Source organism: Macaca fascicularis, chromosome 8 (genome assembly GCF_037993035.2).
Source record: "Macaca fascicularis isolate 582-1 chromosome 8, T2T-MFA8v1.1".
Lineage (NCBI taxonomy): Eukaryota > Metazoa > Chordata > Mammalia > Primates > Cercopithecidae > Macaca > Macaca fascicularis.
Genome location: NC_088382.1, coordinates 148,404,235 through 148,429,049, shown reverse-complemented (window position 1 = coordinate 148,429,049; position 24,815 = coordinate 148,404,235). Strand labels below are relative to the sequence as shown.

General features: G+C 48.8%; 1 protein-coding gene across 1 annotated transcript in view; it reads left to right on the top strand.

Moving 5' to 3' along the window:
• Positions 1-24,815, top strand: part of COL22A1 (collagen type XXII alpha 1 chain) — a 326,468-nt gene that overhangs the window by 52,777 nt on the left and 248,876 nt on the right. Inside the window, exons 4-5 of the mRNA XM_045398749.2 lie at positions 14,261-14,335; positions 24,568-24,679. Of these exons, the coding sequence (XP_045254684.2) occupies positions 14,261-14,335; positions 24,568-24,679 (187 nt within the window). The remainder of the gene's footprint in view (positions 1-14,260; positions 14,336-24,567; positions 24,680-24,815) is intronic.

Below are 24,815 nucleotides of genomic sequence, written 5' to 3'. Positions count from 1 at the left end.
GTGCCACTCCTTTGATTTTATGCAGCTCCTTCTATTCACAATCCATGTAGGGAAGCAGGGAGGTGTTTTGCTTTGTTTTGTTTGGTTTTTCCTCGCCTGCCGGCCTGCTCAGCAACCCTCTCACCCGGGGTCGAGCGCTGCGCAATAAAGACCCTGGGGATCTTCAACTCCTCCTCTCTGAGCCTGTAGAAGCTCAGGGTTTGGAGGGTAATGGACTGACTAGGTTTGGGGAAATGTTTTGCTTGGCACCCTCAGGTTCCATGGTCGGAATCTCCAGGGGAAAGCTGGACGTGGTGGGCACGTGCCTGTAGTTCCAGCTACTCAGGAAGCTGAGAACGGGGGATCACTTGAGCCCAGGAGTTTGAGGCTGCAGTGAGCTGTGATTGCACCACTGCACTCCAGCCTGGATGATAAAGCAAGACCCAGCCTCTAAACAAACAAAAAAAAAAAGAAAAAGAAAAAAGAAAAAAAATTCCAGGAGGACTGTGCTCTGTGTGACTTGGAAGTCCTCCACATTGAACTTGGTGCTCTATGCACCTTCTCTCGTCCAGTTCCCATTAGAACCCTGAAGAGCAGATATTGAGAGTTTCCTTTGGTTCTAAAATTGAGCAGAGTGAGCCTTGGAGGGTCTGAAAAGGCTGGAGGTGCCACACACATAAAGCACAAGGCTTTCTCTCTGTTAAGGAGCAAACAGAACAGAGGCAGCAAGGACGAAGCCTAAAGAGATGTTACTTCACACAGTACTGATGACATCACCACCCAGGGCCATGACCTTGGGTCAAAGGTTTGGTCAAAGACAGAGGGCAAAGCCATGTGCTGTCATTCAGGGCCAGTTTTCCTGTAAAAGCCAATTATAACTGGAGGAGCAGCTCACGAAGCTATACCCCTCAGCAGGCAACCTCTATGGGTTTGGGTTTATGGGAAGGAGGTGCTGGGCCAAGTGCCCGGGGAGGAGGCCCAGTGCTGGCACGGGCTGGTGGGAGCTGCACCACTTTATTGGCATCTGATGCCTTATCTGTAAAACAAGGGGGCTGGACCGCAGGGTCACTCAGACTTTCTCCTGATCCTGAAGCTGAGTCTGTGTTGTCAGAACATTGATTCCAGAGGGAACCACTGTTCCCAGTTAACCCCTTGCAGCTCAGCTCAGCTTTTGCCCTTTTTGTGGTTGTTCCTCTCCACCCACTCCCAAGATTTTCAGGATGAGGTGGCAGATTCAAGGGGCAGGAGGGGCCTGGACATGGTGGGCAGAGTCAGGAGCAGCTCCAGGCCCCAGGATTGGCTGATTCCCTCTAAGCCTCAGGTGCCTTGCTGTGAAATAGGGAGACCATAGGTGCCTGTGCACGGATCTGCCTCAGGGGCCAGGTCAGCCTTGAACGTCTAGGCGAAGCTGTGTCTGGCCAGGGCATGGAAGGTTGTGGTCATGCCAGGGGCCACACTGAAGTCCTGCTTGGCACTGACCCGTCCTCATGTCCATCTTCTGAAGCTTCTCCCCAGATCTAGGGCCCATGGGGGCAGAGCTGTGGTGAGGGTGGGCTCTGAGTGCGAGCAGTGGCAGTGGACCTGGGCCCAATATCTCTGGGGCAGGAGGTGCGCAGGATGAGAGTGGGTAGGCGGCAAGCTGGAGGTGGGCATGGGGTCAGCAGATAGAGGTAGGGGCAGGCGTGGGCAGAGGCAGGAGTGCAGGCGGATTCAGCCTGGAGGAGAGGGGAGGAAGGGGGGATGCGGACAGCAAGGCCAGGAGCAGACAAGCAGGGAGAACCAGAGGGGCAAAGGTGGCCTTTCACCAAAGAAAGAGGGGCAGGCACAGGGTCGGGGAGAGTGGGATGGGGACATGCAGGACAGGTGAACACCCGGCTGTCCCAGGCACACCAACAGGGCAGGGGAGCAGCCAGAGAGGTCACTGGGAGCCCAGGGCAGGCCTGGCCCTGCCTCCAGCCCTGGGCCTGTTGGCTGGGGTTTTCCATGTCTGCCAGGCTGGGGCCCTCTTCCTTGTCAGGAATGTGTCCCTGGCAGTATGCCCTAGAAGGCACTGGCAAGAAGGGACCCACTGGGCCATCCTGGGAGTGTGTCCCACAGGCCGCCCACACAAAAGCTCCTCTCTCTCTGTGTCTCTCTCACTGCCTCTGTCTCTCTCTCTCTCTCTCTCTCTCTGTCCCTCTCTCTTGCTGTCTCTCTGTCTCTCTTTTTTTCTCTTGCTTTCTCTGCTTCTCTCTCTGTCTCTCTTGCTGCCTCTCTCTTTGTCTCTCTCTCTGTCTCTCTCCCTCTCTTTCTCTTGCTGTCGCTGCTTCTCTCCCTCTCTGTTCCTCCAAGGCCAGCACCCCCACTGTAGAAACGCCCAAAAGCATTCACACACAAATGCACACGGGGCACATGCACCTAATGGTTTCACACAGTGAACAGAGCAGTCCTGCACACACATGCAGAGACACGCAGAGTCTGCTGGGAGCGCTCACACACAGGTGCAGTGACATGGCCACACCTTGACTGCTCTAGGGGAGCCTCGGGGTGAGAGGCACGGCTGGCGGGTGCAGAATTGCCATGCCCTCTTCATTCCTTTGCCATTTGTAGTAACTTCTGGAGCTGCTAATGAGCAGGCCCCCCTCCGAAGCTCTAGGCATGGCCCCCTTTTCTGCAAGTCCCCCACCCCAGTCCCCCTGTCCAGCTCTGAGCTCCTTCCATCCTGCCCCTGCTTTGTTTAAAGTCTCCCTCTAAGAAGAATCAAAGTCAGCCTGAGCTGTGATGGCTCCAAGGCCTCTTCTTCCACAGGAGGGAGGGCCGGGGCAGATTGAAGGACCCACTGTCCCGCACCCTTGACAGTGGGTGGCTTGGGAACAGATCAGAAGCTATGTCGGTGGGGACAGGTGAAGTTGCTGAAGCAGCTCTGCCTGGGGGTGGGGCAGAGGCTCCTCCAGAAAAGGAATTAGTGTTGTTCATGGAGCCCTAATCTAATGAGTAAAGCTGGGCTGATTCATAAAATCCTTTCCGGGCACAATCCTGGCTCAGAGAACTCAAGGGCATGGCCTGCTCAGAAGGTGGGAAGCTCCTTGTTCCTGGGGAGATTCAAAAAGGACCACTGCACAGGGGTTGTGAGTAGAAGGAAGGATTGCTTTGGGCAGGGAGTTTCCCAGCTGGCTTTGAAAGCTGTGGTGCTCCTGCTCCGATGCACAAGAGGCCCCACTGCACTCGAATGGGGAGGAGATGTTCAAATGAGGAGCTGAGAACACTCTGCCCCAGCCCAGCAGGCAGCAGCTAGGAGCATGCAGGGTCCCTGGAGCCACACTGCTGCTGCTTGGGATCAAATGCTGGCTCTGTCGCCTACCCGTCCTGTGACTTTGGATAAGGGGCTTTACCTCTTGGTGCCTTATTTCCCTCATTTATTCCAAACAAACAATAGCCATGAGAATTGCCACTTTATGGGGCTGTTAGAAGGATTCAGTTAATTGATATGTATGCAAAGTGAATTGAAAGATGGTTGTCACATAATAAGCACCATGTGGGCATTAGCTTCTGTGTGCCAGGCACTGTATTGGACATTTTTTCTTTTCTTTTATCCTATCCTTATCAAAATTCTGAGAGGTAGTTCATTATTTTATAATTGAGGAAGCTGAGACCCAGAAGGATGCTGGAGGCCATGCAAGGTCACACAGCAAGTGGATAGGAGAGCCAGCCTCTTGACTGCTGGCTACCTGAGTAGACCCATCCTCCCCTCCCACTATCACCGTCACCTCCTCCTTCATCACCATCATCACCATTGCTACCACTGTTGCCATCACCACCACCTCCTCCGTCATCACCACTGCTATCACCGTCATCGTCACCATCACCACCATCGCAATCACCACCACCTCTATCAAGCCATCTCTAGGAGAAGAGAAAGACATTAGAATCTGATGGGGTCTGGGAGGCCAAGGCTGGGGCAGAAGGCCTCTTAATGTAACTGGAATAGAAATAGGTAAGTATGAGAGCCAAAGGGATTGCTGTCCCTCTGGGGGCTCCAAAGGTGACAATTCTTGTTGGTGATCATCAGTCACGGCAGTGAGCAGAGACCCAAACAGTGTGCTGAGCAGGCCAAAGCAGAGTGCCATGGGAAGGGCTCCATCACCTTAGTTAGACCTGGCCTTGAGCCCTGCCTCTGCTACCTCCCAGGAGAGTAACCAGGAGCAGGTCACTCGTCCTCTTTGAGCCTCAGTGTGTTTGTGTCACTGGGAATGTCAAAACCCTTCAGGAAAGCTGTTGAGAGAATGAAATGGAATCCACTGAAATTCTGGGCTTCAGGAGGGCAGAAACTCTTGTTCTCTTGTCCTTTCTGTTCCCTGTGGCCTCCCTCGGATCCAGGTAGTGGTCATGTGCCAGCAGATAGTGGACGCCCAGGATGTGTTCACGCCTTCACTCCTCTGCTCTTTAGTGAGGTCATCAGCCTAATGATCATAACCTCCGAACAGAACACGAGCATCCCACAGTCACAATGATGCATTCCCTCTGTCCCCTGCACACACTGTCCTATGGCCAGACACCCTTGCACCATCATCCCTGCCCCTCACCTGCCATGTGACAGTCACAGGCACCATCTCTATCAAGCTACTGCATCCTGCTCATTTAAGGAGTTCTTAAGGGTCTCCACACCCTTGCTCAACAGATGGATCATTCTACCCCACACTGGTCTTGTGGTTCACCCTTTCCCTTGGCCATCTCCGCAGGTCACACTGTTGTGCGAAGATGGGAGATTGGGTGTCAGACAGACTTGGCTTGGAATTCTGGGTATTAATGAGTTCTGTTACTTTGGAGCAGTCTCTTACTCTTGTAAGTGTTCGTCTTCCCCTCTGAGAAAATCAGAAGGGCTGTTGGAGGTCATGGTGCGTGAATGTGCTTGCTGAATCTAGGGATTCGGTAACTGACACGTCTTTCCTTTTTCTTTTCCTTCTTACACTACCACTGCCTTAATCCCAAATGTTTGGAGGTATTTTTCAACGCCGTTGAGCTCCTTGGAATAATGAACTTGTTGGTTTCGAGCTGAACCAGGTAACAATCAGTCCACGTGTTCTCTCAGGGTACCCCAACTTTGAAGTAGAGTAATTAGCATCTTGCTAATTTTCTTGGTGAAAATAATTTTTAAATCATTAAAGAGGGAGTCTCTTCTAATACATTTTTAAAAAGAGAGAGACCTGTTGTGGAAGCATTGGGAGTATGTGTGTTTTCCTGAAACTTCCTAAGACAGCTCCCTCAGGAGTCATTATTAGAGGACAGTATTAGAGGTTCAGACCGTCTCTGAAATGAGGAGTCAGGGGAAGAAGAGTATGGGTTTGACATAGCTCTACCTGCTGTCTCCAGTTGCTGCCCAGCCATTCTCCCTGAACCTGCTCCAATGGGGCCCTTGTCCCATCATTCAGGGCACCAATGACCTGTAGGATGCCAAACCTCACCATAAATGCTGCCCCTTCTTTTTTGAGACCAGGTCTTGCTCTGTCACCCAGGCTGGAGTGCAGTGGTGTGATCTCTGCTCACAGTAGCCTCTCCCTTCTGGGTTCAAGTGATTCTCTGCCTCAGGCTCCCTAGTAGTTGGGACTACAGGCACGCATCACCACGCCCTGCTAATTTTTGTGTGTGTGTATACACACACACACACACACACACATACACACACACACACACACACATATATATATATATATATATTTTAGTAGAGATGGGGTTTCACCATATTGGCCAGGCTGATCTCAAACTCCTGGCCTCAAGTGATCCACCCGCCTCGGCCTCCTGAAGTGCTGGGATTACAGGCCTGAGCCACTGGGCACAGCCTGTTTCCCTTCTCACTTGACATTTAAGAACTGGTGCCTTGGACTGCTCCCTGCTGTATGAAACACTCCCTCCACATACCCTGCGGACCTCCCTCTCCCTGGTTCTCCTCCCACCTCACTGGCCACCCCTTCTCAGTCTCCTTTGCCAGCTACTCCTCATCCCCCGCATTTCAATATTGGAGGCTGCAAGGACCTAATTTGCAGACCTCTCTCCTCTGTCTCATGTATCGCTGAATGATCTCACTCACTCCAGATGCTTTAAACACTATCTCTGCTCCAGCAACTTCCAAATGGAAAGCCCCAACCAAGCCTCATGCCTTGAAATCTGAAAGCCAAGCTTATAGATCCAGATGCTTGCTGAGCACCCAAAGGATATCTCACATGGAAAATGTCCACCACTGGACTCAGGTTCTGTGGCTCCAGCATTCCAGCTGCACAGGGCAGAGCATTCACTTTCTCAGACACTCCACATCTCATCTCCCTTCAGAGCCTGCCTAGTCTTTCAGGATAGATCCAGGGACTGACTACCTCTCCTCTCCTCTACCCCCACCACAAGGAACAAGCCACCATCATCCCTTCCCCCTGACCACTGTGGTGGCCTCCTGGCTGGTCTCTGCCTTCACCCCTTCCCTGTCACAGCCAGGCCCTTCTCCTGCTGCAGGGTGACACATCTTACCAGGGTCCATCAGCCCCAACCCCAGCCTCTGGCCCCTTCTACCTCATCTCACCATTGCTCTTCCCTTTGCTGACCATCCCAGCCATGTGTCCCCACTCTTCCTCACCTCCAGGTCCTTTCCCAGACCTCCCATGCGTCACTCCCCCAATTCCTGCCTCCTTGTATTTGCCTCCAATCCCTTCTTCCCCGAGTAGAGACATCCAACACTTCCAACCACCTGCTATGCCACCCTCTCTTCCATCCCTGCCTTCGCGCTTCCCCACTACCGCCCCCACCTGCTATCATTACAGACATTTTGGAGACCCCGGTGCCTTGTTTGATCAATTTCCATCTTTTCCACTGGATGGCTGATCCTTGAGGACAGAGAGCTTGCCACTTTGCCATTATTTTATGCCCAAGATCAGTTCAGTGCTAGGTGCATACTGGGTTTTCATTAAACAAGAAATGAAGGAAGGTTTGGTCTCAGAAGGTCTGCTGGCTCTCACACAAAAAGGCTGCAAAGGCTCTGCTGCCCCTGAGCTCCCCTTGCTCCTCCATCTCCTCCCCATCGTCTCCTAGAGAAAGCTCCACACAGTCTCTGGTGACACCTACTGGTGCTTGGTTCTTGGGCCATTCCTGGGAGGGAAAGGAGGTCCGAGGAACCCTTGGGCCATTTGAAGTCATGGATGATGGCTGGCACCCAAAGTCCTTGTTGGACAGGTAGCACTTATATGTAGTAATGACCATGAGCAGCGCCTGCTGCTACCTAGCCTTAATCGCGTCCACCTTGCACTCGTGGGCAGAGTGAGCTCTCCATTTCTCTGAATTCCAGACTCAGGCTTGGGCCACGAGGCTCTCCATGGCATGCATGGCATTTTCCCATTCCTCTCCTGTCCCTCTCCTCCTGCCACTGTAGCTGTGGGGCTTGGCCCCTCCTCACCCCCATGATAAACAAAGCCCCTCCAGGCTCAGGCTTTGTCCTGCTCTTCCCATGACTGGACTGGTTTCCTTCTTAGCTCTCAGCTCAGATGTCACTCACCTTAGAGCTCTTCCCAGACCAGCTTATCCAGCATCTGTCCAGTGTCCCTGCTCCCAAAGCCCCATTATGTCGCAGGCATATTTCCTCCATGGCAAAGGCTGCACGCCATGGCTGGCTTTCCTCTCTGTGTCGGCTTCTGTGCTGTTCTGCGTTGCTCTCTGCTTCCTCCACTAGCACGGGAGCACCAAGAGGGCAGTAGCCACTCGCCTGTGTGTACATGTGTTTGCACTTGTTCCTTGCACTGAGACATATGTGCCAGGCACTTGGAAAATACGTGTTGAGTAAATGAAGGAATAAATGAATGAGCACTTATTAGATGCCAGGTTTCATGCTGAGAACTTCCCATCCACTGTCCATCCTATTTAACCTTTAGGACAACCGTGGATGGAAAGGGGAGGGACTTTCACCCCTGTTTTTGAGTTTGGAAACAGACACACAGGGGGCAGCTGACATGAAAGAGGTGAGGCCTGTCTTACCCCAGAGCTTCCTCCCATCAACCTTGGGGCTCAAGCAAGATTCTTTCACATGGTCTTGTCTTTTTTTGGCTTCTCCGTACACTGGTGCACAGCTCACACTTGGCTGGGAAAGGAGAGATGGCCCTGGTAGGCCCTCACCTTGTTACTGTTTCTTGTGCCTCACCAGTCTCCAAACAAAGATAACTGCATCCCCAACTCCCATCAGTTAGCGCCCAGCTGTGCCAGAGCCCTACCCCTCATTCTTCGTGCTGCATCTTCCTGAGATAGAGAAAAGGAAGGGAAGGAGGGAGGTGGCCCTGATCCTCTGAGTCAGTGTTTGCAGCCGTCAGCAGGTCCAGGGGGATTTTCCTTTCTGGCGATATTTTGTCTACCGCATATTTTACAGACTTCCCATGAAACACTTGCATAAACATTTTCACAAAACACGCAGCGCCCTGTCCATGCCCTCTCTCCTGCCTAAAGGATCTGGGAGATGTGGATTGACCACCCAGAGGATCTGGGCCTTCTGGGGAGGCAGCTGGTGCTGATACACTCTGGCCTAGAGGAGAAATGCAAGCCAGTAATCTCCAGAAAGTTTCAGAACAGGTGGTGGAGGTGGAACTGCGCATAAGAACCAATGTCTGGACCCTGGATTGTCTTCATCTTCTCACAAACTGCACACCATGGCCCTGAGATGTGGTTAATAACAATCTCCCTCCCCCTTTCAATTACTAGGAAAGTTACTTGCTCACCTGTAAAATATGGATAATAGCATCTGCCCTGCAAACCACGAGGAGGATTAAATGAGAGCCTGTGTGTAACGCTGACACAGTATAGCCATTCAGCAGTTGGCTGGTTATCACAACCAATGTGGTTTCCAATGCGGAGATTGTGGATAGTGGTTAAGAGCTCAGATGCTTACATCTGACTCCCTGGGTTCAAGTCTGTGCCTCTTGTCAGCTGTGTGATGTTGGGTAAATTACTTCACCTCTCTGAGCCTTGGCTTCTCATTGCATAAGCCAATGAATCCTATAGGTACAGAGTGAGGAAGATTCTTCTACAAGTCAAGACTGTTAAAAGGCAAAATGGGCTGCTGTAGAAAGTAGCAAGCTGACCATCTGCTGGTGCAGGCTTTGGAGACAGACAGACCTGAATCCCTATTGGCTGGGTGACCTGAGGCAGTTGACCTGGCCCCTGGAGAGGCTGCATCATGCAGTGGCCGAGAACTGGATACCAGAGCATCATGCTGACATTGCCACCTGCAAGTTATGTGGGCTTGGGCAGTTGACTAACTTCTTTATGCCTTTCTTTCTACAGAAAGAAGTTAGTCCCCCTTTCTTTCTTTCTGTAAATAATAGCACCTACCTCGTAAAGCCATGGTAAGGATTCAATTAAATGTGTTAATGTATTCAACATGCTTGGAACAGCGTCTGGTGCACAGCAAGCCACCTACATGTGTCTGCTGCTTATGGAGATAACTACATCCCTCCCGCAGAGCAGTCAAGAGGCTCAGAAACAATCCACATGGCATTCCCAGTGCAGGACCTAGCCATGCGGGCACTCAGTCCCTGGGAGCCATGACAGTGTAATCCTTGTTAACATGATCCCTGGGCCCTTGTGCCTGGCATGTGTCTGTTGCCTATCTGAAATAGAGATGTGTGGAAAATTCCTTGGCTGGTCTTGGAGCAACGGAGGAACTGGACCTTGTGTCTGCTGGGCGTCCACTTCAGCTCTTCCCTCCTCCGCCTCTTCCCCTTCCCACTTGGATGTCATACATCTTGTCTGTGGTTAGCTGCACTCAGCAGCGGCTGCTGCGAGGTGATGGATGAGCCATGATTGCTTCCTGCCTGGTATCGGCAGGCTGCCCTGGCATCCTTCCCTTGTTTCTACCGCTCCTGCTGATCTCCTAACATGGGGCCACCATATCTCTTCCTAGATGCTAGATTCAGGTAGGCATTTGTTCAAATACAGAGACATTCCTCCTATCTGACGAGTTTCTCATCTTGGACTCAGTTTTTATATCTGTGTAATGGGAACAAAATCTACCTTCTAGGATGGTTGTTGTGAGTTAAATCCAAAGCCAGATGATTGACCCACGCTGGGTGCTCAATAATTGCATGTACCCACCTTTCCCAACTGGAAAAACTCTTGGCCGAGAGCCAGGGGATGCCAAGGCTGTGTGTTCTGCAGACAGAACCATGGGCGCACCAATATAGAGCACGAGGACGTCAGACACCATGTTGTGCAAGCCCTTTTCCTCCCCTCAGGGACAAGCAGATGCCTCCCTTTTGCCATTTGGTAAACTGAGGGCGAAAATGGATGTGTTTTTCCAGAAAGACTACAGTACATTCCTGGTGTTTTCCCTTAGAGCGGCAGCTCTGATCAATCAATAGGCTTCTGGTAAGAAGGAACCCACGCTGTGTGAAGAGATACCTTTTTTATCTTCAGAAGTCTAGAATATTCCACTTACCTAGAAAGTGAAGGAAAATGATTGTCAATGGGTAGACAATAAATGGACTTTAAGGAAGCAGTGTCTTTGTCATTAGACTTTTTCGTTTTTGTGTTCTCATGTTTTCAAAAAGGGAAATCAACCAGTGGACCAGCTAAGAACAAATTAAATCCACATTTTTAACTCATAAGAACTTATCCTTGTCCTTAATTTAGAACTACTTCTTATGCTGCTCCTGAAGGATTACCTGAGAATTTCATATTTATTGGGATAGAGAAGATAACTCAGTCTGTATTTCCTTTACCAAGGAAATAATGCACCATTTCTCATCACCCTCCTTAACTGTCCTTTAGACATCCAGAAAGAGAATCTGACCTTCCAGCTGGTTACCCTGGCATATCAGTGAGGGCCACAGGAAGGAAATGCTTGCAAATTTGGAATGCACTCAACTGCAAGTAAAGAAAACCCATGTATGGTGGCTTAAACAAATAGAAGTTTTTTGTTTGTTAGTTTAGTTTTGTTTTGTTTTTTAAATCTTATGCTTCCCACCTAGGATTGGAATTGCTGGTTTGATATTTCCTCCATTCTCCTAGACAGTCCCCCAAACATTATGTTTCACATGCAAAGGGAGAAGAAGGGAAAGTAAACTCACCACCCCATCCACTTATCTATTCCCTTACATAAAGAAAACCAAAAGCTTTTCATTAAGCAATCCTTTCCTTCATCCACAGCAAACTTTTGTTATTTGTTTCCTTGGCCAGCCGTGAATCACACATCCAGCCCTAGCTGCAAGTGAGTCTGGAAAGGTGGGGAATAGAATAATCGTAATTGACTTAGACCAAGCAGCTACTGTGTTTCTGCTCCATGGGCTGACAACTCTGTCTTTCTGAACTAAGGTGGCATTTATTTAGCAATTAAAAAGTGGGAAATGGATATGGGGGCTGATAAGAAATGATGCCTGCTACACCTCCAGGGCAGGAGCCCGAGGGCCCATGAAATACTCTCAGTGGCTCATCAAAATCATAATGAACCCCATGCCTGGGAGGCTCCACATTCCACCAGTCAGTGTTTACTTCTCAGCTCAGTTGTCAGAAGTCATTTCTGCTCAATAACTGAAGGCCTGTTATGGTTTTGGAGCTAGAAAGACAGTGGCCATACAGAGGTGAGCTGAGGTCCAACCAGGTCTGAAGACTCCCAGTCCCTGGGGAGACTGGCATGCCCATTAGTGACTTCAGTATGGTGCCTTCAGCTCTCAGACACTGGGACCCGAGGAAGGGCTCCCTACCCAGGCTGGGACAAATGGAAACAAGCCCCTGGGGTTGTTGAAGGCTGAGCAGTCTCTAAGATCCAGGAGGAGGAGCCTTGGTAAGCATGGAGACACAATGACTCCCAGTAGCACTGATCCTTTCTTTCACTGACATGTTTGGAGTCTGTTCGTATTAGTCAGGCCTGCAATGCCCTGAAGGCAGGGACTAGGACGTCTCTATCATCCACTTCTGTGACCCTAGAGCTAGCTCAATGCTTGGAACATATCTGGAGCTCAGTAAAGAATTGAGTTTGAATAAATGAGTGAATACAGAAATAAACAGATCATTCTCCAAGATATGGGGATATCTTGGCCAAAAGGACATGCAGAATGGCTTCCAATTATAGGCTAAGAGGAGCCATGGATGCTAACCCTACCTCCTTGCCAAGCAGGTAAACCCTGAGGGCCCCACCATCCCTGGGAAGCCTGGCTGCAGGGCTATTTTGGAAGCCATTTGTTCTGACTTAACCAACTCAGCTGTAAACTGCCCCTTGAGCCTGGTGCATGTGTGAGGCTTAGTGATGGCCCCAGAGGGAATTTGCAGGTTGTTTTGAGAAAGATTCCTTAAAGCAATTTGAGCAAGTTCTACTATCTTTGAGTAGAATCTCCATCATTTCTGTGTTCGTGGTCCTCCCCTTGGGAAATTTGCAGAGATGATGTGACTCAGTGGAGCAGCCTACTCTGAGTTCCAGCCGCCAGCCTCCAGAGATTTGCTCATCATCAAAGATAGATAGAACCTTCTGAGTCAACCCGTCTTAAATTTTAAACTCATTAAAATGACACACAATTCCCAGCCTGTCTCTCTGGCAGGCTGCCAAACTTAAAGCAATTGATCGTCACCCCACAGCTGCCGCTGTCCTGGGTAGAGCTGTCTAAATATTGTGCTGTGCCTGCACCCGTTCCTGTATGTAGTGCTAGACAGACAGCTTGGTGCTGTTTCCAAAATAACCCCTTCCATGGTGCTTGTCAGACCTGGTGGTGCCTCTGAGGATAAACATTAAAAATACCTCCTTCCAAATCAGGAAAGATCTCATTTGTTCCCCTGCACTGAGACACTTATATCCTCAAATATGAGAACAGGCCATTGTATATGGAACTAATGGGGTGGTGGAGCTGCCTAACAATGTGTGATTATAATAATAATGTGTGATAACCAAATTGCTTCACGGGCAGGGCTGGGTCTTCAGGGAGGTAAGTGAGGTGCTTTGGGTGCTAAATTTATGAGAATACTGAATCTCCTTACAGCCTCTCAGTGCTATTGTAGGCATAATCTTGCCTAATCCTCAAAGCAGCCCTGTGACAAATGTGTGCGTTTTAAGGTCTCCCGTGCCACAGGTGCCCACGCTAAGACACACGGATTAAGAGACTTCTCTAAGCCACAATGGTAGGCGGGAGTGCAGTCGGCATGGACTCAGCACATGAAAATTCAAAGTTAATGCTCTTTCCGAAATTGTTAGAGGGGCTGAAAGAGTTCATTTTTCTTCCAACTTTTTATTATTTATTTATTTATTTATTTATTTTTGAGGTGGAGTCTCATTCTGTCACCCAGGCTGTTGTGCAGTGGCGCGATCTCAGCTCACTGCAACCTCCGCCTCCCAGGTTCAAGCGATTCTCCTGCCTCAGCTTCCTGAGTAGCTGGGGTTACTGCTGTGCACCACCATGCTCGGCTCATTTTTGTGTTATTAGTAGAGCCAGGGTTTCACCGTGTTGGCCAGGCTGGTCTCGAACTCCTGACCTTGGGTGATCCACCCGTCATAGCCTCCCAAAGTACAGGCATGAGCCACGACGCCCGGCCTTCTTCCAACTTTTTAGAAGTGAGGATTCATGAAGACTTTAAGATGTTTATGTAATATCGTATAATAATTTTTTATTGTATGACTTACTGAATTGCTTTTGTATAACTGAGTTTTACTTATTTGGAATTTGCCTTTTTATGGAACTGGACCTGAAGCTCCATTAGATGACTTATGGAACGTCTTTCTGGTCTGTCCCTGCACACAATTTCCATTTCATTGACATCCTACTGACTTGGAGGTTTCATGCTTTCCTAAATGTGCATGCTTTCCTAAATGAAGTTCCCTCTGCCTGTATCACCTTTTGGTCTTTTGCCTGTCTGGCTAAATCTTACTGTTCTTTCAAAAGGAATCTTTCCAAGAAAGCTTCTCTGTCCTCCTGCATTAGATTAGGTAGCATATCTGTGTCCTGAACCCCACAGCAGCAGGCACATGTATCTACAACTTATTCCACTTTGTTGGTAATATTGATGTCCGTGTCTGGCTCCCTCGGACAAGGCTGTGAATTCATTGTAGACAGAGACAAAGCCTTGTTCACATTTCACTCCGGTACAGAACACGGTATTTGCAGAGTTGATGCTTAACATATACATGGGAAAATGAAAACATGAGTGAGTGCAGAGATGCCAGCTGCCTCCGCATCTTCTCCAGGCATTGAACACCTCACATGCTGCAAGGCAGGGTGGGGTCTCCTGTGCTGTCATATTTCACAGGGTGACGATGGATCGCATTTTCTCATCAGTCTCTGTTTCCTCTTGCTTTCCTCAGATGTGCTCTGTCCTAGCGTTCGTGTAGAAGGAGATCGCTTTAAGCACACCAATGGAGGAACCAAGGAAATCACAGGTAAGGAAAAACAGCAACCACACGTGCTGTCTTTGGTGTATGATTTGCTGAGCCTGAGCATGACCCTAGTCAATTCAGGGCGGCCTCACTGACCCTGTTCTTGTTCCCATATTTCACCAGAGTCCTGATAAAATGGTTTGAATCGTGCAGGTGGCAGCTCTCATCAAAGAACCATCCAACAGGAAAGAACATACATTCACATTTTCCATTTGGCAGGCTGTGGATATTCTATAGGAGTCACTCAATAATGCATGAGAATGAATGAGTTTGTAAAGAAGCTGGTGAATGAGTAAGCAAATGATTGGCAAAGTGAGCAAACGACTGAATAAATCAATGTGTTTTGGAGTGAAAGCGAGAGTGAATCAGAGTTATAAATATATGAGTGAATCAATGGGTGAGAGAACAAAGAGACACGTGACGACAGACCCAGCAGCAGAAAGAAATATCGCAGAGTCTCACCAAAGGCTGTCAGGCATATGACAGAATAGAAGGCTGCGAGAGTGCGGGGGACAGTCGAGGTGGCTCCCCACCATCCCAATAATATGGATCCAGCCCTCCCTGTGGCTGGGCACCCTGCTCAGCACTTCAAATACATATGACAAAGAAGTTTTCTTCTCTCCCGACTCCCAACCAGGAAGCCACTGCAGGACAGCAGCCCTGCTCTTCTTGCCAATGACCCTGCGTTGGGCGTCCCTCCTCTTCCTCCTGCATCATCTTGGGTCCAATTCTAAGCACTTATGTGTCCCCATCCGAGCAGGGAACTATGTGAGGTCAGGATGAGGGTGTTCGGCAGGCCCTGGCATCCCTGCTTGTGTTCCAGGGACCTTGCCATGTCACTGTGCTCTGCTGTCTTAAAGATGCCGGCATCTGCGTCTTGTGCCTGGGGGATTTTTCTGGAATGGTGGAAGGCTGCTCTGCCTACGTGCACAGTGGGGAAAAGTTGCCAGGGAGTGAACAACCCAGGAGCAGCTCTCAACCAGCGACCCTTGGTATAGAAGCACCCCGGCTCTACTGCTCCTTGGGTGGGATTGTTCTGAAGTCCACGTTTGACCCCATGTCCCAGAGTTTCCTAGGGGCAGTCGTCCATCAGGGTAACTGGCTCATGCCATACTCTGTCAGCCGCTTTCTTTCCCTGAATCCTGCCTCTACTCCCTGCTCAAGCACCTCCCCAATAAACCAGCACTTTCAGAGGAAACCAGAGACAGTGATATTCTTCAGGTGGGGCACCTGGTGTGAAGCTGCTGCCCAATGGGGTGCTATCACTGTCAGGGTTTATTTGTCTAATACATGAGATAAAGGTGACTTTCATCTTCACTTTGTTAACTTAATTTCCTTGAAATAAGTATATTTATATCTGAGCTATTAGGCTGGTGCAAAAAAAATTGTGCAAAACGTTAATGGCAGAACCGCAATTACTTTTGCACCAATCCAATACTTTGCCCAAGGTGTAACACTTCTGGGCATTTTCACTTCAAGGCTCCTGCTTTTTGCCTTGGAAATCCCCAGCAAGGCTCTGGCTCTCGGATAATCTATTTTCTGTCCACTGGAGTGTGAATGTGTCTGCCCAACTTTTCCCTGAGACCCCTCCCATTGATATCCATCTTCAAAGCAAATTCTTACCTTATTGCATTATCTACCTGTGGCTTTGGAAGCTATGAGTCCTTCATAGCAGTGTCCCTCAAGTAATTCATTATCTAACACACATATCCATAGATGGGAATCCTTATGACAGTAATGTGATTAATAAAAGCAATAGTAATAATGAATGCCTCCTGAGCACTTACTGTGTGCCAGAGGGTTTACATACATATCCTCATTTACCCTCATAGCATATGAGATGCATTCCTCTGTATTTTATATAAGATGCACTGTTGCACATTTTACAGTTGGGAAAACGGAGGCACAGAGAGACTGAGCCACTTGCCTGAGTTTGTGGCGGAATCAGGATTTGCATTCAGACCACCACTCAGCAAAGCCCACATTTGTCATTGTTTTGCCACATGGAGTGGCCAGTCTTGGAGCTTGGACTGTACAATGTGTATTTCTAGGTAACTGATTCAACAGAGTGAAGAAATGAAGTCATGTTTGTCTTAAAAATCAGGCAAACTTACTCTGACCCTCAAAAGTTAATCTCTTTTTCTGTGATAAGAAGAGAAAAATAGGCTGTGTTGCCATGTAGATTCTGAACTCTTCCCCTTGGACTGGCCACCCCCAGACAGGCTGCCCAAGAGAGAGGACATAGCACTTTTGCTGTCATTGCATCTACTTGGTGGCTGGAAGAGTTAAAAGAAAATTGCACTTCCCTTGCTGCCACCAGGCCCATCCAGACCACTACTGTCTTTTCTCTGGAGTGTTATAGCATCTCTATAACCAGCATGTCAACCTCCAGCACTGCCTTCTTCCCTCCCCTTCATCAAGTGCTCTCTTTGTAAAACCTGGATTCCTTGGCTCCTGTAATCTAGTCCATGCTTCCTACTCTGCAGGAGAGGTTCTGACTCTTCTGTCCTAGCTTACTCATGAGTCTATTGGAATGCTTACTAGCCCCCAAAGATGTAGTGCTCCCCTTAGCTGATGATATTACCTCTGTGTGGTGTGCCCATTCTCACCTTATTCTGGCAGTGAACTCCTATTCATTCCCCAAAGCCCAACTCAACAGTCACCTCCAGGAAACTGCTTGAAGCCCCACAGGGTGATTAGTTGCTCTTTTTGCATTTTATTCTATTCTGAGAACTCCAATCTGAAGGCATTATAATTATTTGCTTCCCTGTCTACCTCCCCAGCAATTATATGGGCTGTTTGAGAGCAGGACTTGTTTGTACTTGGGCTTTATTCTATGTGTCTTAAGAGTAGAGGACAGTACCTGGCACTTAGGAGGAATGTGACAAATGTTTGTTGAATGAATGGATGGATATATGAATGAATTAGTGAAAATAAGAAGCATTAATCAAAGGATGAAAACATGAATAGTTGGATGGGAGGCTGGATGGAGGGATGTACAAAAAGATGGATGGGAGAAGGAAGAAAGGAAAGGAGGGAGAAAGCAAGGGTGGAAGGCAGGCAGGCAGACAGACAAATGAACAAACAAATCTGTCTGCATCATCAGTAACTCAGAATGAATTTAAAGCTTTTTCATCATTCTATAGACTGAAGAATAGCAATTATTTTCTACTTAAGAATAATTCTGGCTGGGCACAGTGGCTCACGCCTATAATCCTAAAGCTTTGGGAAGCCAAGGCAGGTGAATTGCTTAAGCCCAGGAGTTCAAGACCAGCCTGGGCAACATAGTGAAACCTGGTCTCTACAAAAAATACACACGAAAAAATTAGCCAATTATGGTGGTGCATGCCCTATCTCTACAAAAAATATGCATGAAAAGATTAGCCAAAGCTGAGGTAGGCGGATCACTTAAACCCAGGAGGAAGAGGTTGCAGTGAGCTGAGATCACTCCACTGCACTCCAGCCTGGGTGACAGAGCTTTCTTTCTTAATAATAATATTGATAATAATAATAATAATAATAACAACTGATTCTTGCTGGGAAGATTTAAGTGTGTGTGTGTGTGTGTGTACTCACACTTGAAAATGCAGGACTTTGAACAGATTTCTTAGTCTATGGCATATGTGGAAGATCCTTCCAAAGTGTCTGTTTGGTGACTGGGACCTCGATTATGGGCCCTCCTGTGTCAGTCCACAGCCAGAAGAGTCTTGAGGCCTCCCCTCCCTCTTTGGAGTCTTCCTGGAAAAGAAATCACAGTGCCACCTGGGCATCCTTCAGTCTGTAGAGCAAATACAGTTTGTGCAGTTCTGAATGCACAGAGAACCTGCTTTATCTACCGTCTCCTCTAATTATAACCAGCCCCGAAAAACTGCTCCAGCCATGTTCAGGCTGAAGAGTGAGTTATGAAGAGATGGAGCCTCAGATTTGCCAGTTTAAATGCAGTCGGGTAATAGGGACAGCTTTTGTATTCTGGAAAAAATGCAGTCCCCAAAAGCCTCACCTCCAGGCTTTCCCATAAATGGCTCTGGCTATTTTTAGGGCATATCTGGGCTGGGACTATGAGCACAAGGATGGGAATACACGTAGGAGATTGGAGGCATAGGTCTTAGATGGCCCTGCTGCTCACCAGCCGGACAGCCTTGGGTCAATCTTTTGACATCTCTGAGCCTTAGTTTCCTCACCTATGTAGCAGTGGATCCTACAGAATGTCTTCAAGAGTCCCTCTCAGCTCTAATAACCAAATGCTCTACAAATTCTAGCCAATAAAAGTGTTAGGCAACTTTTCTAGAAGTTTAGCTACTTAATGCTTAAAGCATATGTTAGGCATGTGCAGGTCTCAAATTTGGCCACAGACATCCTGGATTTCTTTCTCTTCCCACTTGGGTCCCCCATCCAGATAGTTACCAAGTCCTGCCCATGGCAGCTTCTAAACAGCCCTCTAATTCAGCTGCTTCTTCCATCCCTGCCTCCTCACTTGCCCTCATCTCTCCAGGCCTACTCCTGGTTGGTCTTCTTACCCGTCCGTCCCCTGCTGCCAGAATGACCTTGGAAAATAGAAACCAGATGCTATTTATCCCTCACGTTAAAGCCCTCTGTGGCTCCTCTTTGCCTGAAGGAAGAAACCCAATCTCCCCGATGGGGCCGACAGAGCCCAGCCTGACCTGCCCCAGTCTACCCCATTCCCAGCCAGTGTACCCTCGCCGTGGGTCCTGATATCCCACAGTAGCCCAGATGCCTGTTCATGATTGCAACCTGAGCAGCCCACACATCATCTAACACATAGGACGCCCATTACAGTGGGTCATGAATTCCTTAATTCTCTTCTTCTCTCCTTCCACAAACGACCCTCAAATTCTCAAACAGGAACAGCAAAAGCAGCAGGCATTTTAAGAATGGAGAAACAGATCAAATCATCCCTTTCCTCAAAGAGCTCTCCATCTACTGGAGGAGGCAGCCCCATAAACATAAGCTCTCTGCATCTTGCCCAGACCCATGGAAATTCCTAGAGGAACTAAGCCAGCTGGGCGGAGGGGCGGGGAGAGGGGGCGGTGTGAGGGCAGCAGCAAAGTTCCATCCAGGTCGACCTTTGCTGGATGAGGTGAGGAGCTCACAGTAGGTGCCTGGCACAGCAGGTGCAGCCAGTGACCTGGGCCATTGCTAAGGTCTCCTGACACCATGTGGTCCAGTGGCTTTCCTGGCTTCAGCGAGGTGCTCCCTCTATTTTTTGCATGAAACAATTGCTTTTTTTATCTCACAGTGCCTTGCATCACAGCCTGCTTTCCTCGGGAACATTTTTTATTCTCCTTCCCAGCCCTTATTTATTTTGGGCAATTTATCTTTTTTTTTTTTTTCTTGGTGCCCTTTGCTGCCACCTAGTTAATTCCTTGTTGTTCCAAGTTTTGTTGTATTCAACTCTTTGTTTTTGTTCACTGAAACCAATAAAAGTGGAACCAGAAAGTAGAGCATAGGCTTGCTTTTTGAAAACAAGTCTATTTCATATATTCTCTCCAGTATGACTGCTGAGGGGGAAAAGCAGATGAGGGTGTCAGTTTTTAGTGGTGTTTGATGGTGCTGTGAAGTAGAGGCCCAGCCCACTTTGCAGTTCCCGGCTCTGACTTTGCACCTCCCACTGCTGGGGCTTCTCAGGCCCCAGGACACTTCCAGACACAGGGGCTCCAATACAGGGGCAGCCCAGTGGGTTGTAAAAGGCCCCTCGTTATATGGGGCCCAGTCAGTTCCAACAGCTGCTCCTCACTGGGCCTGCTTGGGAGCCCAGAGCTGTGGGGACTCTTCATGCTTCTGTCTCTAGGTAATACTGAGACTGCAGCCTCCGGGGCATTGAGGCCCTGTTCAGGTGGGCTGGCGGCTGTGCCAACAGCAGTGCAGTGGGGAGATAAAGGAGAAGGGGTGCTCTCAGCTTGGGTTCGGCAAATGTTTCCCAACACCTAACTTAGGATCTCTGGGACTTCCCAGGACTCCCTCCTTGGTGGGCGTGGCGACTGTTCCCAGTCATGCACCCTGGAGGCCTGGTCCTTATAACCAGAGTGAGAGAGACGGGGCTCTGGGGTCGTGGCAGAGCTATTGCCAGGGGATCAAGCTTCACTTGGGTCAACAGGTTCCCATTGTGGTCCCCAGGTGGGGACAGTGGGGTTGACTGAGGAACTCCTGGGTGCTGATCCCCCAGGTATTTAATCCCATCATCACACTTAGGTCTTATGACACCCCTGCAATAAATTATTCTCTCCATTTTTCCAATTACAGAAACAGGCTCAACAAAACCAGATGACTTCCTCAGTCTCCTAGCTGGAACTCTGTGTGGGAGCGGAGTGCCTTGGGCTGCGTTAAACATTGCTAATGCCCAGTGTGCATTGTACCTTTACCTGGGATTAACCCCATGGCTTTGAGTAGGAACTGTGGCTGTTCTGTTAACTCCTGTCTCCTGGCATACTGAACAAAGGGATTCTTCACTGCACAAAACTGCACATTCAAATGAACTGTTATGCAAGAAATGCAGTTTGACTGGGACTCCTTCCAGCCATGGCACAAATTGGGGGAAATATGATCAATAGTTTTTGGTGCTAAAAACACAAGAGATGATCCAATTGCACCCGAAATTCTCCCAGTTTACAGATGAGGAGACTGATACTCAGAAAGAAAGTGACTCAGCCAGGGTCACAGGATGTTGGTATCAGGGAGACCCACCCACCTCTCCATGCTGCATGTTTGTCTAGAGCTTGTGAAGGTTTAGAGGAGTGATCATGCTCTCATTCAGGGCGAGGGACCCATTAGAGCATCCAGCATTTAGTGAGCAACTATTGTGTTTCAGGCATGTTCCTACACATTTTCTCATTTAAAACTCAAAGTGATTTTCCAAGACATGAATGTCTAATAGTAGAGTCAGAATGTATTACCACTGGCAGACAGGCAGACACTGTGCAGGGCCATTGTCCTGTCCAGGCCTGGTGACTGGTTTTTCCTTTTCCTTCCTTTCCCTTCCCCTTCCTCCTTCCCCTCCCCTCTCCTCCCCTCCCCTTCCCTCCCCTTTTCCTTTTCCTATTCCTTTTCCTTTTCTTTTTTCTCCTTTCCTTTTTCCTTTCCTTTTTCCTTTTTCCTTTCCCCTTTCCTTTCCTTTCCCCTTTCCTCTCCTTTCCTCTCCTCTCCTTCTCTCTCTGTTACCCAGGCTGGAGTGCTGTGGTGCGATCTCAGCTCACTGCAACCTCTGCATCCTGAGTCCAAGCAATTCTCCTGCCTCAGCCTCCTAAGTAGCTGAGATTACAGGAACCCACCACCCCTGGCTAATTTTTATATTTTTAGTAAAGACAGGGTTTCACCATGTTGACCAGGCTGGTCTTGATCTCCTGACCTCAAGTGATCTGCCCACCTTGGCCTCCCAAAGTGCTGGGATTACAGGCATGAGCCACTTGCTTGGCCAAGTGGTTATTCTTAATGTCCCATTTGGTGGATGAAGACATGAGGTGCAGAGAGGTTAGTAAATTGCCTGAGAGCTGGCAGGGAGAGAAAGTGTGGGAACAGGGATTTGCATGTGAATTGTTATCATAGCCCTTACTTGTCTACTACACTGTGTTATTATTATACCAATTTTACAAAACTGCAGAGGAAACAAGCCCAGAGAGGTTGAGGCTTGTGCTAAGACCACACAGCTCATTAGTAGGACTTCACTCAGGATATCTGGTCCACGTGCTGAGTGTTCTCTCCTCCACACAGTCTCTCCCAGGGACCAAGCCTGTGTTACAGCTCAGAGTGAGACCTGTGTTCAGTTTGACAAATCTGCACTGTGGGCTGGCCCTGCAGGTCCCGAGGATGGGGGATCGGGTGGCGAACTCAGCAAGCCAGGTCCTGTCCTCAAGCAGTTGGCGGGTGAGGAAAGCTGGCCTCGCTCAGCCTGTGCCCAGTGGCGGCCTCTCAGCTGGATCAACCCATGCACCACAGGGGACCTCGGTTGTGGGACTGTGGGTGCCTGCTCCCTCCCACAAACCAACCATCTCCAGAGATGCTGAATCACTCACACTAGTGTGTGTAAACAAGCACGGTTTGGAGGGGTGCTTTTTCTATCTATAGTGAAGCTTCTAAATACTGTTCCCATCTTAAGGACCCAATATCATTTAACATTATATCATGAATTCCATTAGCCAGTGTGTGAAATGCTATTTAAAAATGACATAATGGCAGCTCTTAGTCATTTTCCGAGAACTTGACAACCTTAGGATGGCAAGGGGCGGGGAATGGTCCCATCCAAAAAGTGCAGGGCTTCAATCCCGGAGCAACCTTGCCTGCTCAGAACCCCCTTCCCAGACCATCGCAGGCCAGAGCAGGCCTCTACCTGGTAGCTTCCTCCCCGAGCACCTTCCCTGTCGCCCCAGCCCTGTTCCTCTCCAGTGCTGCCCCTGCTCACTGATTCTTCGTGCCTGGAATCGTACTGCACCTTTGCACTGTGCATTTCCTTATTTCCTGGGGTCCCCACCAGTTCCAGTTCTCCTGGAGCCAGGATTTTGTGTTGGCGCCTGCTGCAACCCTGGAGCTCACAGGGCTTGGCATATTGCAAGCTCTCAAAAAGATCTATTGAATAAATACATGACATCTATGGACAAAATTTAGCATTAGAGAATGCTGCAATTGTGATGAGAAAACAGTAAATATGAAAAGTGCTTTGTTGGTGATTTACTGTATGTCAGGTACTTTATGAAGAACTTTGTATCATTTAAGTCTCATAGCGATGAGGTACATTCTAAAATAATCCCCTTTTTACAGATGGAAAAAACCAGTGCTCAGAGATGTCAGGCAACCTGCCTAAGGTCACCCAGCAAAGACATGGTGATTAGGATCACAACCCAGACCTGTCCAATTCTGCTTCAGGACTACCTGCTTCCCTCCCTGGCATTTCTTACACAACGCTTGGCGTGGACCTGGCTCTCAAAAGCGTATACTGAATGAATAAATGATCTCTTTGGGCAGAATTTAGTGGTAAAAGAGGCCAAGAGGCTTCAATCATTATGTTAGTTCTACAAGTTCATTTCCTGTTTTTTTTTTCTTTTTTCTTTTTTTTCAGTAGTGCCTTAGAATACTGGAAACAGTGAGGAACTCTTCCTAAAGTCTCATAGGTTAGGTGCCAATACCGAGAAGTATATTATCCCTGGGGGTGCACAGATGGGTTCAGCCTGGTGCCTGCCTTCAGCCAGCTTCCCTGTAACCTGCTGAGAGCTTTTGCCAGTGTCTGAGAGAGACAGTTTCAGGCGGGTGTTGAGTCACAATGTTAGCCTCCAGAACAAGTGTTGTCCTCAGGCCCCTCTGAGAACCTGGTCTGCAGAAAGCATCCCACTGTGGGGGAATGTGGACGAGCATGTGCTGGTGGTTGTGGGAAATAACTCGTAAAAAGAAACCCACTGTATGAATTTCTCACCATATGCTGAGTACGCATACTTAGGGTCTTACGCAATTGTCACAGAGCCCTACCCAGTAGGCATCATTGCTGTCCTTCCACGGTGAAGTATGCGAGACTCCTGTGGGTCATGTGACTTGCCCAGTGTCACATACACATGGCCGCTCAGGATCAAACCCCCATCCCTTACCCTTGACCCTCACCCAAGTCCAAAGCCCCTGATTTTTCTGTTACTTTACATTGACAATGCATATAAGGTCCTCTCTTAGAGGAAAATTAAACTGAATTAAGGAAAAACAAAACAAAATCCTTTCAAGTAATGCAGTCTCATGAAGACAGTTTATTCCTCTCTGATGTTTCTCTCTTTAAAAATCATGAAACTTAAAAGCTGCCAAACTATCACCCAAGTAAAGTCCAAATGCAAGGCAAAAATACGGCTGCAGAAGGGAAAGCCCGGTGGCCGTTTGCCTGCGGAGCCAGCCTGCGTGAGCGAAGAGCACACATCTGGGCTTCGTGAACACCAGGGCCCTGCGGCACTCACACAACCAGGACACCCTCCGTTTGTCTCACACTTAACCACATGCACACACATTTTCTTGAGAAAGCCAGTGTCTGTGTTCTTCTGCACCTTTTTCCTGGAGTTGAAGCCGAAGCTGTACATCTCATTACTCCGGTGCTTATGTTTTCTCCCTGAATATGTATTTGAACAATCCCCTCCCGATCTGTTCTCCTGGGGCAGGAGGGGCAGGCTGCCTTTGCAGAGAGCAGATGTGATTTTTCTTTGTCCCTTTATACTCTTCCATCTCCAAACTCACTCCCAGCTCTTCTCTTTGAACAGGTTTTGACCTGATGGATTTGTTCAGTGTGAAGGAAATCTTGGGGAAGAGAGAGAATGGCGTGCAGAGTTCTTATGTACGGATGGGATCCTTCCCTGTGGTGCAAAGTACTGAGTGAGTGGTCACTTCTCTTTCCAGACCTGCCCAGGGTGTCATGGGAAAGGGCAAGAAAGGGGCCAGCAGCCTCAGTTTCATACTTGGCACTGAGCCAGGCTTTAACCTACTCAGTGCCTGGTAAGGTTGCCCTGTG